The 14,934-nt window shown below is 34.5% G+C and overlaps 2 protein-coding genes across 3 annotated transcripts; both read right to left on the bottom strand.

Annotated features, from left to right (window-relative positions):
• Positions 1–4,780: 4,780 nt before the first annotated feature.
• LOC113710501 (uncharacterized) lies at positions 4,781–5,466 on the bottom strand. The gene has a single exon (XM_027233548.2). The coding sequence runs from the start codon at positions 5,301–5,303 to the stop codon at positions 5,034–5,036; it is 270 nt and encodes an 89-aa protein (XP_027089349.1). The 5' UTR covers positions 5,304–5,466; the 3' UTR covers positions 4,781–5,033.
• A 5,634-nt stretch (positions 5,467–11,100) lies between these two features.
• On the bottom strand, positions 11,101–14,853 carry LOC113710212 (delta(24)-sterol reductase). Of its 2 annotated transcripts, none has more exons than XM_027233090.2 (3): positions 14,698–14,853; positions 11,864–13,139; positions 11,101–11,691 (listed from the first exon to the last, which is right to left on the bottom strand). In XM_027233090.2, exons 2-3 carry the CDS (start codon positions 13,109–13,111, stop codon positions 11,248–11,250), a joined length of 1,692 nt encoding a protein of 563 aa, XP_027088891.1. In that variant the 5' UTR covers positions 13,112–13,139; positions 14,698–14,853; the 3' UTR covers positions 11,101–11,247. The 2 variants fall into 2 exon arrangements, with proteins under 2 accessions (XP_027088891.1, XP_071922147.1); XM_072066046.1 differs by lacking the exon at positions 14,698–14,853 and adding an exon at positions 14,018–14,159.
• Between the last annotated feature and the right edge of the window lie 81 nt (positions 14,854–14,934).

Here is a 14,934-nt window from a genome sequence, read left to right as displayed (position 1 = left end):
AGGTTCCCACCATAAAGGTATCCACTGGGAATAAGGTTGCATGGTTTTTCTGACATATGTTTGAGCTCTATCAATCGAACAAGTGGCTAGGTCTGTCAACGGACCTGATCTGGATCGAAATTCATTATTTCGAACCCGAACCCGACATACTATATCGGATTTGGATTCGATCCGTTTATTCGACAGGTCTTTTGCACTATGTTTCGGATCCGGATTCGATTCCGACGGGTCTCGGAGCCTGATCAGGTCTATCCGAAAAAAATCTATCAAAGCTTACAATTTCTAACAAAAATGAGAAAAAAATATATATTTGTAAAATAATTTCTAACTAATACAAAAAAAACCAAATAAGAAAAGAAATCAAATTGATCTTACTCAAATACATCACCCTAATCAAATTATATTGATAAATATGTATATTTTAAATTATTAATCCATTTATATCCGGATCCGGATCAGATACGGGTCGGAACAACTATATTTCGTATCCAACCCTTTTTTTTTTGGTAAAACGGATCCGGGGTCTAGGTCCGGATAACGAAATTAAATCCCTACCCATACTCGGAATAATTTGATGGATCCGGTCCGAGTCCAAAACCATTGACAGGCCTACAAGTGGCTTGTGACACTAGGAAAAGGAGTTACGGCAAGGACGGTTGCTACCGCGGTTGTAGGTAACACTATCCGCAAAGATTGATGACCATGATCTAGCTAAAAAAAAATTGTATGGCTCGTATCACCTTCTTGTACATTAATTTTAATATCATGTGTTTTTTTTTAACCTTCATGGTTAGATCAGACAGATATACCACGCACCCATATAAATTTAGATCAATCATTATATAGAGACATATTGATGGGAGGCAAGATTTGAACCTTGACCTCCCACTCCATAATTAATGTGATGGCCAATTCCTCTGGAGGAATTTGGTTTAATATCATGTGTTGGGTTCACAAAATTTTGTTATATATATTTATAAATTGTTGAAAGTGAGTTATACCGTAAACAAAGTAAGTTACATCACGCGGAAATGAAATAAAACTGACCTAAACGTTTTTTATTGACAACCTTTTGGCCTGGTCCGAAAAGAAAACACGTGGAATTCGACAAAACTTTTACTTGGTTCTCATTACTTGAAATGCATCATGGTTTTCTTACTATGCTAGAGAATCTCTTAAAAAAAATTGTACATATGTATTACCAATGATGTCACTTTTGGCCACTGATATTTGGTTTTCACATTTATTTATCTTTTTGACGCCTGCATATTATTTTTAGTTGGTGATACAAAATATTGCAAGCTCAAAATATAGGAACCAGAGCAAGTCTTCACTTAGCGAAGTTTTTTTCCCCCTTTTTTCCAGTAAAATTGTCTTTTAAATCAAAATTTGTTTTAACTCCTACTCTTTCGTTCTAGTATTATCACCTGTCGATACATTTGTAGGGAGGCTGATCATCACATTATCACAGTACAGGAGATTATTTGAAATATTATTTGAAATAATTACTATAACACTTTTTGTGATATGATGTATGTTAGATAAAAAGATAATTGAAAAGATAAAAATGTGTATTGAAAATTGTAATGGTGATGTAAGTAAATAAATTTGGACAAATAATCTCCTGTCCAAACACACTCAGTGTTATTGGAAGAAATTTAAGTAATTAACAAAATCTTACTTGCATATTGCGATGCTTTTTCTTTCCAAACTCTACCCAATACATTCCTTTTGCAATCTTTCTTTTGTATAGCGGTGAAAACCCAAGTAATTAGGGAGGACTTTTAGAATCTTTTCCGCTAACAAGTCGAGAGTTTGAATACTGCGCTTGACAGTTAGGAGTGACAAGTAGGTGAGAAGGAATAGGAGAGTTAGAAAAGGGTATAGCATTAAGAACAAATATTCAAATAATCGATATCAATTTTGTCACAACAGCAGTGTCCCATCCCAGAATTTAGACTGCAATTTTCCACGTGGTCTGAACTTGTCTAATCCTAATAGTCCCCAGCCTCTAACACGACCCAAGCCCAAGCGTAGCAGCCCATTTCGGGAATACTGAAAATGATTAATTAATGAGTGCTCATAATTGTATGTTCCTTTTCGAGTTGGTGTATGATTTATACAAGTTTTTCAATTTGGCAATGGAAGATTGGGGAGTTGCAATGTACTCGTTACTCTATGCCATTATTGGCGAGAGATAATTCTTGCACTAATTACTTGGCTAAAATAAGTTTGAACCAACAAGTAGGAGTCATTTTGCTTCGATTCAGTTTTCAAACTCAGTTTTTACTTTTCAGTAAATTACATAATATATAATAAATAATTTATAATTATATTATAAATATACTACTCCCTCCCTTTTTTTATAACTGACGTTTAAGAAATTTGCTCTTAAGTACTTTTATCTGTCGTTTTACTATCCCCATACAACATTAATTATTTTTTCACAATTTTACCATTTTATCTCTCTTTTCCAATACAGGGCTCTTAATTACTACTCTTAGTTAGTTTGCATTGCTTTTGGCCTAGTAAAACAGCACCATTTAGTACTCTAGTGAGAGAAAACATGGGTGAATTGGACAATTAATGAGGGTATAAAAGGAAAGTAGTGTATAGATTTAAACAATGAAAAATTTTTCTTAATTGGTGTGCAAAACCTTAAACGTCAGTTATAAAAAAAGGGAGGAAGTACTTGATAAGGCTTAACGAGTACTCGAATTTGAGTTTTTTCTATTCAAACTTGACTCGATTACGTTATCAAGTTGCTCAAACTCAATCAATGCTAAATTTGAGTCAAGCCTTTGACCGAACTACTCACAAACTCAAATTAAGTAGTTTGATTAATATACACCCCCTTGTTTATGTGTAATGGCAATGTGATGACCATAAGGCTTTCTTTGACCCAAAAAAAAATGCACATTATATTACATTTCCCAAACAATATCTAGGAAAACCATCCTCCAGGACCTATACTTGCCAAAAAGATGTATGCTACATATTTACATCATTCCCTGAAATCCCACCCTGTATAGAATTTTATCTAGACCAATATAAGTTGGGTCAGTTGGCAAAGACAGACTGCTTCGTTACAAAAAATAATGTGTTTGAATCCCAATATCAATACGAGAGTTGTGTTGATGGACAATCTGTAACAACCTCTATAAGCGATCTATGATTTCGAAGGCATATTATGTCTCGTGGTAGTGATCAAAACCAAACTCATCCAAACTTTTTATTCACAAAAAAAAAAAGAATTTTATCTAGAGATGGATCCAAAGTGGGGGCATTGGGGTCCGCCTGACTTTTTCTTAGTACTTAGCTAATTTAGAAAAAGTTTATTATTTGTACACACTAAAATGTTGAGAAGTGAAATATACATGAGACTACTTTTGTAGTTTGATGATAATGGATGCTAAATAACCCAAAAATTTCTAAGTCTAGAGTTTATGGTCTAGCCATTTGATTTTCTTGGAAGTTGCTGTAATTTATGGCTCTCTTGGAACTTGGTGTAATTTGTAACTCATTCATTTAAAAATTTTGAATAAATGATTATTTAGTTGGTTACATTAAAAAAATATATATTTCATGGAGTTTTAAATGAAATGGTTGTAAATCATTGTCGAAACATGCAGACCAGCTGTAAGCAATTGAAAATGGCTTTACATGCTTTTTCAAGTAAAATGACTATTTAATAGTAGAATATATATATATATATATATTTTGCATTTTTCATATCATAAATGCATTAGTTCTGCCAGTTATGTGAGTTTTGATATTTTATATTTTTTAAATAAAAAGGTACACATAAACAATTTTAGTGTTACTTTTTTTCCCACTGAAAATTGTTTTCCCAGCTTCCCCACTATTTGTATAATCTCTTCAGGTATGTGTGTGTATATATATGAATCTCTTCAGGCACGCGCGCGCGCGTACACATATATATATATATATATATGAATGCTTTATTTTAGTTTTAAGAGAAAAGGAGGTTCTGAGGTAGTGAAAAAAAAAAAATCTTAATCTCTATGAATAGCTCGAAGCGTTATGTCTCTCCTGAAACCGGAATCTTTTATCATGACTTCTGTTCATTGCATACCTTGATCTACTACTGTACGAGTAGCATTTGCTACGGTTTGAGCAACAAATGGTGTTCGGAATATAATAGGATCTTCGTGAAGTTGATCATTATGAGAGTTATGACGAATTTGATTAAGCCATCAGGTCGATGGATCTCTTCTTACTGAAGCCAAAAGAAGGCAGGTTCCGAGAGAGCTCCACCAATGCATCCATTGATGTTACCTATGAATGCCCATTTGCTTTATATATATATATATATATATATATATATATATATATATAAAATACACTTCCTACACAAAGTGTGCAACAAAGAACATCTATCGTAGAATTACTCTGGACCTAAACCCCCAACAGAAAACAAGGGGGGAAAAATACAAAAATGGAAAACATTTTGCATTGTAAAACATTTTGAACTCCAGGCCCTTTTAGTCTTGAATGATTCGTATTGACTTACTGCAAGAGACTTGTCCCCAGCTTGCCAGTAGCTTTGAGTGCTCTTATCAAGAATTTTGTTCTGTGCAACCCAAACCCACTAAGGTTGCAACTGATTCCAGACAGATAGAATTTCATGTCTTGTTCTAGCCATGGATAAAGATAAATGTAGCAGTACCTTTCATTTTTTGAATGACAAATAAAAAGTTTTTTCTTTGGTATTGTAACCCCCTAGAAACAAGCAACTCCCGAGTAAAGAAAATAGAAGTAAATATGGATAGTGCATATCAATTTTATTGATTAATTCATAATACAAGTCGTACAAATTAATCAATCTCTTCATGCCAATCCTTATATGATTAAGTATCAAAGAATGAGAGCTCAAGTCCAAATAAACACTTAAATCACATTGTACAAGTAATATACAAGCAATCAAGAAAAAACTATAGCAAAGTTCTGTAGACTTCAAAGCCCAACACAAGCCAGGAGAATCCCCAATTCCATCTTCAAATCAACCTTCCTCAGACCATATCGCTCAATTTATCCGATTTTGAAGAAAATGGTTGATGAGGAGGAGTACTCTGAGGAGAAAAATAAGAAGAATTTGCAGCATTTGCGCCAGATGCTGCAGTACCGGTCCCAGAACCAGGTGGCGGAGCAGGGACCCCGAAGACCTGAGCATTGTTCCTTAAATCTTGCCTCCCTTTAGCTCTTCCCAGGAAATAACATCCAAATCCCAGTAAAATTGAGAACAAGATAAATGGAAGGGAGATCACCACCACCATACCCATTTTTTTTTTCTTCTTCTAGGACTTTGATTGATGAATTTTTGAAGCCTTGGTTGTGCTGGAGGAGGTGGTGGTGGGGGTAGAATTAATAGGATGGATCTTTGGTTGATGCCTGGCTGGATGTTTCCAGGTTTTCTAGTTAACAATGTGAGAAAGTTCTTGAGATTGGAAGGGGATGTTAATGGGGCAGGGCAGGGCTTAACGTTCAAGTTTGTAACGGATACTTTTCTTGTACCCACCAAGGTGGAGACACTCTGGCATCAAGAAAAGTGAACGTTGGAAAAAGGACGTGATTTGGGCGTTTGGACATGATGTGTCCCCCTTTTTTTTTTTAAGGGAAAAAAATTACGTACGGGATGCAGTTTGTTGGCAATCTTATGCATTACTCCGTTCGGATTGCATTTTTTTGAGAGTTCTTAGAGAAATACACACTTTGTTTTTTTTTTTTTAAAGGAGATACATAAGGTAAAAAGATAATTAAAAATGTGAGAAGAAATATTCTTAGAGAAATCTAAAAAATATTTCTGCAAAAAAATGCAGTCCAAAAATGCATGCTGCTTAAGAGTTTGATAAAGATGGTTATGATTTTAGATATGTATGTTGATAAAACTTTATGCAATAGCCATTTAAAAAAATGGCAATTTTTTTAAAAAATTATTGAGCTTCCTACTTTTCTTCATTTTTCACCCTATATGGGTGGAAAATTTTTTAATGTAGCACCTAACACATCATTCCTTTTTTTATATATTGAAAATGCATCTCCTAAATGGCTGAAAATCCACCTCTCTTTCTCTCTCTTCATTTTCTTTTCTTGTCAAATCTTAACTCCCAAACTAGTTGCTAGTATTAGTGATGTCAAATGGAATTAAGGCCTAGACCGTTGAAGTGTAGTTTGTGAGGCTAATTAGTGGCTAATTCCTCTGATTATTGTCCGAAAAAAAATTGCAACAATAATGTTCTAACGGAATTCTGGTACAAAACTACAAGTGAGAGAAATTTTTTTTTTTTTTTTTATAAATATTTGGCTGTCGGGCTGACACAGCTTTTAAAAATATAAAAAAAAAACTTCAAGTAAGTCTGCAGCCATGATAAATTTCCAAAAAATCTGGCGGGCATCAAAAGTGAAAAAAAAATGGGCCCAATGCATGGCAAACAACCGAGTATAAACTAAAAACATTCATCCCCTTTTTTTTTTTTTCGAGAAACTCACATGTAGATCAATGTTTTAAAAATCGGACCATTAATTGAATCGGTGAAATGAAAGGGTCGAGGTTCAACTGGTCGGACCGGTTCAACCTCAGTTCAATGAATTTTTTAAAAAATAATTTATATAAATATATATATGTACAAAATAAGACATGTAATGGACTAATTTAATACTTTATATGATGAAAAGTTTACTATTTTTTAATAACTTCGATTTTTAAAAATAAATTTTTTAAATTATAAGTTAAAACAAATAAATTTCATCTCAATTTCAATTATATCTAAATCCAACCCAAAAATATCACAATATTTTGAAATTATACAAAATTCACGTCTGTGAGAATTTAGATATTGTGAACTTAAATTTTAATTTACGTTTTGAGATTTAGAGATTGCAATTTAAAAAATGAAGTTTGGAGTTCGAAGGAAGTCAAGAAAATCGAAAATAAAAATGTAAACTTGATAAGAAACAAAAAATGAGATAAAAGTGAGTGGTTGTGGCATTAAATAATTTGGGTTAAAAAAATAATTCTTTTTTAACTTTTTCAATTTAATGGATAAAAACAAAATTAAAAGATGGAAGAAAACATCAATAAATTAAAAATAAAGAGGTTTGATTAAAAAGGGAGTGACAAAAGAAAAGAGGATAGAGAGAGAGAGAGTTGAAAATTAAAAAGAAAGAGCCATGAGAGGATGAGATTTTGTAAGAAAAATGGAAAAAAGAAATATGAGTGTTTGCTTTATATAAATAAGCTATCAAAAAAAACTAATAAGATGTGATGGTGCAATGGTTACTACATTCGTCTTCTGTTACAAAGGTCCGGAGTTCGATCCTTGGTAGTTGTGTTTTTAAAACTTAAAAAAAAAAAAAAAAAAAAAAGGGAAGGTTGAAAACCGGTTCAATGGCGGGTTTCACGGTTCGACCGGTTCTTGACCGGTTTTCTGTAAAAGTCAACTATGGCATTGAATCGGACCGGTGCTATGCCCGATTCGCGGTTCAATCGGTCAAACCGACCCTTCCGGTCCGGTTTCAAAACATTGATGTAGATGCAGATGCAGATGCAGGTTGTAATGTCAGTAGTACTATTTGTCAGTAGTGGTGGGACGGAGTAGTATTGTGGCAGTCGGTAGCTTCTTCTTCTTTTTGTTTTTTTTTTCTTTTTTTCGTAATACTTGTCCTACTAATACTGTACTACTTATAGATTCTTAAAAAAATTTAAAAATCTTTTTAACTTTTATATTAAAAAATTTTTAAAAATGGAAAAATTGTAGGGACAAGTAAAAATGCGGAGGGACGAAAGTGAGATGAAGGTGAGTGCATGTGTGAGTGTGAGAGTGAGGAGATGAGAAGGAGGTCTAGGAGGAGGTCGGAGGTGGTGGGAAAAAGGTAAAGACAAAAGTGGAGAGAGGGACATGAGGAGACTATGTTGAAGAAAAGAAGGGAAATAAGTATATTAGTGTAGCAGTAGACCAGTAGTAGCGTATCTTCTCTCATTTCTCACATGTCCCTCAACACCCTTATCTTCATCTCTCGTCACCTTTTTTTTACCTCACCATTTCAAAGGTACTACTATTAGTAATTGTAACACCTAATTGTAGGTGTTACTAAATTACTACTAATTGTAACGCTACTACTAATTGTAACACCTAATTGTAGGTGTTACTAATAAATTGTAGTAACACCTACGAATTGTAATTAACATTCTTCTTTTTTTTTTTTTCATTTTTGATGCCCACCAGACTTTTTGGAAATTTATCACGGCTAAACCCCGCAACCTTGAGTTTTTTTTTTTAAAAAAAAACTGCGTCAGCCCGGCAGCTTTTTTGTAGATTTCCGTTTTGCTGCTCGGCTTGTTTAGCCCGGCAGCCAAACATTTACTAAATTTTTTTTTTCTCTTGCCTGCTGGGCTTTGTTAGCCTAGTAGGCATAATTTCGTACCAAAAGTCCGTCAAAACATTATTGTTGCGATCTTTTTTTGAACAATAATCAGAGAAATTAGCCCCAATTAGCTGCCCTTTCTCTTAAATTTTTTTTTTCTATGATCTTAATTGAGCCACATTGTTTAGGACCTAATATGAATCGCTAATTATTATAAAAGTCATAGGCTCCGTTTGGATTAACTATTTTTTGGGGGTGTTTTTAAAATATTTTACTGTAATAATGTAATTGAAAAACTTTTACTGTATGTTTTTAATGGATAGTCAGGTGACAGATTCCATAGTGCTGAACGAATTTGAATAAATTTATCACTTCCTTTGTTCTAATTATTTTGTCATATTTCGAGAATCAAACTTTTTAAAAATAGTGTTTGATTGTAATATTTTTGTACTTTTTTTTCGATCTTATCCTTACAAATTTAAAATTTGAATTTGAATAGTAACATATATATGATTAAATGAGAAACTATATTGAAAGGAGTGACTAAAAATGATCACCAACTAATGTTAGTGGTATGGCATGGTACAAGGATGTGAATTAATTGCCGGGACCTGAAATTAGAGGACGGGAATGGGAGGAAGCAAACGAGTCTCGAAGGAGAGAGGCTGGGGTCGGGGCGGGAGGGTGGAGTTTGGGCAGAGACATAGTTGTCAAAAATCGATCCGGATCGTATTCAGAGTAGCAAATCATATTAATCTATGTAGGATCGTAGCAGGATCGGTAGGATCGTACGATCCTACAATTTTTTGTAAATTTGTGAAATACGAAGCTCCATTTTGCAAGTAAATGAAAATATTTGTGATATATTTGTAATTTATCAAAGAATTACAGCCTTTAATTGCAATTAGGAGCTTTTGGTAGGATCTTACGATCCTACGATCTGATTCTGTGAAACTAAAATCGATCCTACGTAGGATCCCGATTTTACAAACCTTGGGTAGAGACGATAAATTGGGTGGTCTTTTAGGAATTTTACCAATTAACTTGGGCAATCCAATAAGGCAGGAGTTGTACCATGAATAAGTACAAATTGTCATCTTCGTATTTAACTTTTTAATTAGATGCTTGTCGAGACATTCTCATTGCATATCACATCACGTAATTGTTGCAATATGTGGCACTAGCCGCACTACCAACCAGGCTCACCACTTTCTTTTTTGGGACCTACCACTTTCACCTGATTAATTAACCTATTTAAATCCTTCGGTACCACTTTGATTTAGTACCATTTTACAACAGTACTCTATCTATTTGGACCTTTATGGTTGTACGTTGCCATTAATACTCTAATTTGGTCATATCATTTTCGTCCAAGTTAGATCATTTATATCAACTTTTTTTTTTTTTGTTATATTGAAAGCAATAGCTCGTATTAGACCAATGATATAACCTAACCTGAGTCATTTATTGCATGATTGCAAATATTCACTGCTTTCTCTTTAGTACGGCGTAGTGTTAGAGAACCTAATTTAATAAGTTTGTGAGATCTAATTGATTTGTGAGTAGGGTTGAAAATGAGGCCAGTCGAATTCGATTTTGATCTTATCGAGTCGAGTTTTGACTCAATTTTATTGAATCTAAACTTGACAAGCTCTTAATGTAAAACTCGAGATTGACCTCAAATTCGAGTTGAGTCAAACTCAAGTGCGAGCCTACTCTAGTTTAAAAAAATAATTATTTTATTTTAAAAATAAATAAAATAGTAATTTTTCTTAGCAAATAATAAAATATTAGAAATATATATTTAATTTCATATATATATATATAAAATCAAGTGTATCCCAAACTAATGAGTTAAGTTTTTCTGTACTTGACTAATAGTAATTTCTGTACTTGACTTAAAATCAAGCTTATTTGGGATTGATTTGTTTCTGGATGATTTGTATATATCAGTGAATGTGTTTGTATTGTTGCTTAATGCTGGTAATTCATGAAGCAACAGTAAGCATCTACATCTATATTTCATAAAGCAACAAAAGGAAGAAGAAAGAAAACAAAATGACACAAAACGCAGTCCTAAATCAAATGAAGAGTTAAAGGGCCTGTTCCATTTGCATGCTTCACTCGGGTAAACAAAACTAGTGTTGAGGGCACGCCCATGTGTGTATAATTTAAGAAGAAGTTAATTTTTATAAAAAAAATTTTAATGAATTGATAGCCATCTTGATAATTATGCCCATTGATAGTTATCTTGGTTGTTAAACCTTTTTGTTTGATACGAAAAAATTTGGATATTTAAACCTATTGGTAATTGCGATGAAAATTATGTTGGTTATATATAAGAATAAATTTTATATACATTGTCAGTGCATACACTATCACCGTTAAATTCATGACATGTGTGTAAAAATTAAATTTCAAATTCAAATTTTACATAATTATCATTCATCCAATTCATGACATGTGTATAAAAATTAAATTTCAAATTCAAATTTTACATAATTATCATTCATCCAATGCTGACAGTGTATACACTGCTAATGTAGGAAAGATTAATCCTATATATAATTGGAATTGGATAGTTAAGATAAAATTTAATTTTTGTGAGTATAAAGATGTTTACCCCAAACCCTTCCTTTCTCTTTATTATATATAGTATAGATATTAAGCAGGTCTATTTCCAATCCTAATAGATAGACGATTTAGAGCGCAACATGGTCCAAACCAGCTCAATAAGAAAACTCGCATGTCCAATAAAGTATGAACTACAACATCTGATGAAGACAATACAACCAACACAACTGCAAGAATTGTAAAACGGATCCAGTCCTACAGAAATCTCAGTTTCAACCTAAAAAAAAGTTAAGCAGTTTCAGCATAAGGAGTCTCAAGAATAGCTTGCTCAGCTTCCTGCACTTCCTTCTCTGTCTTCCTCCCCTTCTTTGACTTGTAGTACACGCTCATGAAAGTTCCAACAGCTCTGTATTTCCTCCTGCACTCCTCATAGAGGTCAGCGTCGAACATCCTCCAGAAGTTCTTCTCTGTCAGCTCTGACACAGCATACTGTGGCTGGAATCCATGGTTTTCAATCAACCAGTTCTCCATTCTACGGACAGCATCAGCCCCATCAAATACCTCACCTCTCAAGACTGGTCCAGGGGCATAGTAGATTCCAACATCAGTGTACATCTGAGCATAATGTGTATCACCCTGCCTGTGCTGTTGCTCAAATCCTGGCTCAGGATAAATCATGGTTTTCACTGGTAGTTTATACATTCGGTGTGGGCACATCCAAATTGGATACAACTAAAGAAACATAAAACAACCATTCAGAGATCAAACAGAATATATATATATATATAATAATAGGAAGGCAAGCAGTAAATTCTAATTAGCAACTTAAATGGATAATAAGGACCGGCAACAAAGCTCCGGGTATGTGTACCGTTGTTTTGAAGAAAAGAAATTATCATCATACCTCCATTTCACGGTGGACCCACTCGAGAGCATCTCCAACCTTGTAAAGAGGAACAAGCATATCCTGAATGACATGCATCTCATGATAATAGTTCCTAATAGCGTCACCTTGAGTAGCTTTAAGCAGAGATACCTTGGGTGGCATCATCCAACCAAGGAGAAACCTGAACCACCATTGATCAGCAAATGGAAGAATGAGCTTCCCTTCCCAATACAAACACCTTGTGTGTCTGTGGTAATACTCCCTTGTAGGGATGTACTCCACAAACTCACCTTTCTTTAGAGCTGTTTGAGCATGCTGATAAAACCATGTCTTGAACCACCAACAAACCCTGTTAATCTTATTTCCCTTCTGTTTGGCCTCTTCTTTTGAAGCATATCTACCAGTCATGCAAACAGCTTCTGTAGGAGAGTAAATCATGGTTTCTACAAAATCTGGAACCTTGTTAGGATTATCCTGATCCCCATCCCTGGGGCAAAAAGAATCAATATATCCCTGTGCAAGCTCTTGGAGATTGCCAACAACTGGTTTGTAAGTTACTCTCATATACTCTTTGACAGGAATAAGCTTGATCTCAGCAGCAACGAGAAGCCCCAGTGTTCCCTGAGACCATGGGATAGCATAGAAAAGGTCAGAGTATTCATTGTCCTTGGTAGCTCTAACTAACTGCCCATCTGCTAATATAATTTCATAGGCTACGACGGTATCAGAGAATAGGCCATAAATATGGGAGCTCCCTTCAATCCCATAGCCATTAATGAGCCCACCAACAGTCAGGTCATCAAGCTCAGCAACAACTGCTATGGCTAGATTCATTGGGACGGTAACCCTAGATATATGACCCATATTGACAAGAGGCTCAACTCTAGCAATCATTCTCTCCTTGTCAACATCAAGTATGTTTCTGAAAGCAGAAAGATCAACCTCAAAATGCCGAGCACGCTTATAGTCAACATTGCGCATTCCAACAGCTATCCATGGCTTCCGCGCTGTGCAAACAAGACCATCCTTTGATGGATTCCTTTCTTTGAGCCGCTTCACAACTTTCTTAACATTTTCATCATGCTCTTTTTGACGCTGCTTGAAGGATTTACACTCAGACCGCACATCCCCCAGATAGTGCAGGAAGTACATCGTGAATGAGATAGGCAAAACAACAAAGATAACAATGATCCACCGAAACTGGACAAAGTAGTCCACCAAGCCCTTCTTCCTCTTGGGGCGAAGAGGGGCCTCAAGATCTGACATATTGGTGAATGAATGTATATAGTACACCCTAAAAAAATGAAAATCAGAATTCTTTAGTTTACAGATAAAACATACACCATGCACTTTAGACTCAAAATCTGCTACAATGGCATAAACAGAAGAAACTTGCAGTTATCAAATGAGACATTTTACCAGATAGCCAGCTAATTACTTATTGACAAGCAACATTCCAGTTCACATATGTCAGAAATGATAACTCCAAAGAAACTATCGTGACAAACAGCTCAAAAGGATACAGATGTAACCGTAAGCACCAAATATATTTTAAAAATGGCCATAAAATTGTTTCATGCCAGAACCACATTGTCCTACCTAAAACTGTTTTAACTAGCCACAAGAGGCATGAAAAGTCTGAAAACAGTTTCTAACATAGCAACTCAATGAAAAACAAAAATGCAGAAGTAAGAAAACGAGAGACTGTGCTGAAGTCAGACGTTTAGAGATTTTACACCTTGACTTGTTCTCCTAGAACTTATAGATTCTGCACCATTCACGCACAGAAGAATACATTGAGACAATCAATGAATGGAATCTGTACAATCTACCATAGGACGGTAAAAGCACAGTTCCTACAGGATGATATCTAATGTTTTCAAAGTGTTCTTTTTGCAGTAATGATTTAGTACCAAACAAATAAGAAGATCGTTCAAAAATCACCTAACAGGTACAAATTCGCTGATTTAACTACCACGGGGCCCCAATCACCAGAAATTGTTCAATTTTGTACAGTCACGTGCCTTTGCAACAAAAAGTTTTCGCAATATTGATCCTTTTATTTATCTTTCTCATGGGTGCCATGTATTATTTTAATATTTACAGCTAAAAGAGGGCATCAAAATCTGAAGCTAATTCTATACAGATCCATTAAAGAGTTTTGCTTTTTACCCTTATTTTGCTAAGCAAACATCACATGAGCATTCACTTGTCAGTGATCACAAACAAGGACAACCACATTCTTCTTACAGTATATTCCACTTCACCCTTTTACCATCAAAAGGGTTCTTCACTTCAGATTTGAAAATGCATTGTGAACTACCAAAAAAGAAAAGAAAAAAAAAAAAAAGCTTTCAGCCCTCAATTCTAATCATTCACATTTTTACTCCAAAAGCAGAATTCAGTTCACAGATCCAGAAAACACACGAGTCAAAGAAACCACGGACTAAAAAGAGTTAACAGGTAAAACGATTTTACAAACCAAAACAAACGATTGTACACTTAAAGATATTAAATTAAACTAAAGGCCTAGTATATCTTCAGATCTATTGTGCAGAACACGTCTAAATCTCAAGAATGAAAAAATTTTTGCAAAAGAACAGCCCATGCATGCAAGCAAAACAGAATACACAAAAACCCAAATGATAAAGCTAAAAAACTTGCTACCCAAAAAAAAAAAAACAGAAATCTTCAAGAAAAACAACACATCAAAAGCCCAGAACATAAATTCCTTGAAATATTGATTCTTGAAGCAATTAAATTCAGAATAATTATCCATAATAAGCACCAAGAAAGCAATGTAGAAGAAAGCATAATATAAAATTCCTGAAACAGGGATTGGAGGGAGGTACCTCAAGAGTCAGAGAGGAGAGTGGAGAGGAGTAAGAGGACGAGCAAATGCTGAAGCTGAAAGTGACAGGAAAAGCCGAACATAAATAATAGAGAGCTGAAGAGGAGAAGGGGTAGTTTTGTAAAAGATGGTGTCAGACTCAGAATCCCATGGGACTGCTATACTGCTATATAAGCGGCTATATGGCCGTTATATGGGCTTTGAAGAATATCTTACATATTTGTGTAGGCATTAATTG

The sequence above is a fragment of the Coffea arabica genome, chromosome 9e, assembly GCF_036785885.1.
Source record: "Coffea arabica cultivar ET-39 chromosome 9e, Coffea Arabica ET-39 HiFi, whole genome shotgun sequence".
NCBI classification, from domain to species: domain Eukaryota; kingdom Viridiplantae; phylum Streptophyta; class Magnoliopsida; order Gentianales; family Rubiaceae; genus Coffea; species Coffea arabica.
Note: the sequence above shows the minus strand (reverse complement) of the source record. Positions and strands in the feature narration are given on the sequence as shown.

Bases quoted from the DNA above. Each gene is read 5' to 3' on its own strand.
- LOC113710501 (XM_027233548.2), bottom strand. From the start codon at position 5,303: ATGGGTATGGTGGTGGTGATCTCCCTTCCATTTATCTTGTTCTCAATT.
- LOC113710212 (XM_027233090.2), bottom strand. From the start codon at position 13,111: ATGTCAGATCTTGAGGCCCCTCTTCGCCCCAAGAGGAAGAAGGGCTTG. The intron at 11,692-11,863 runs GTATGATGATAA...ATGTTTCTTTAG, and splicing joins GGGTCCACCGTGAAATGGAG to TTGTATCCAATTTGGATGTG.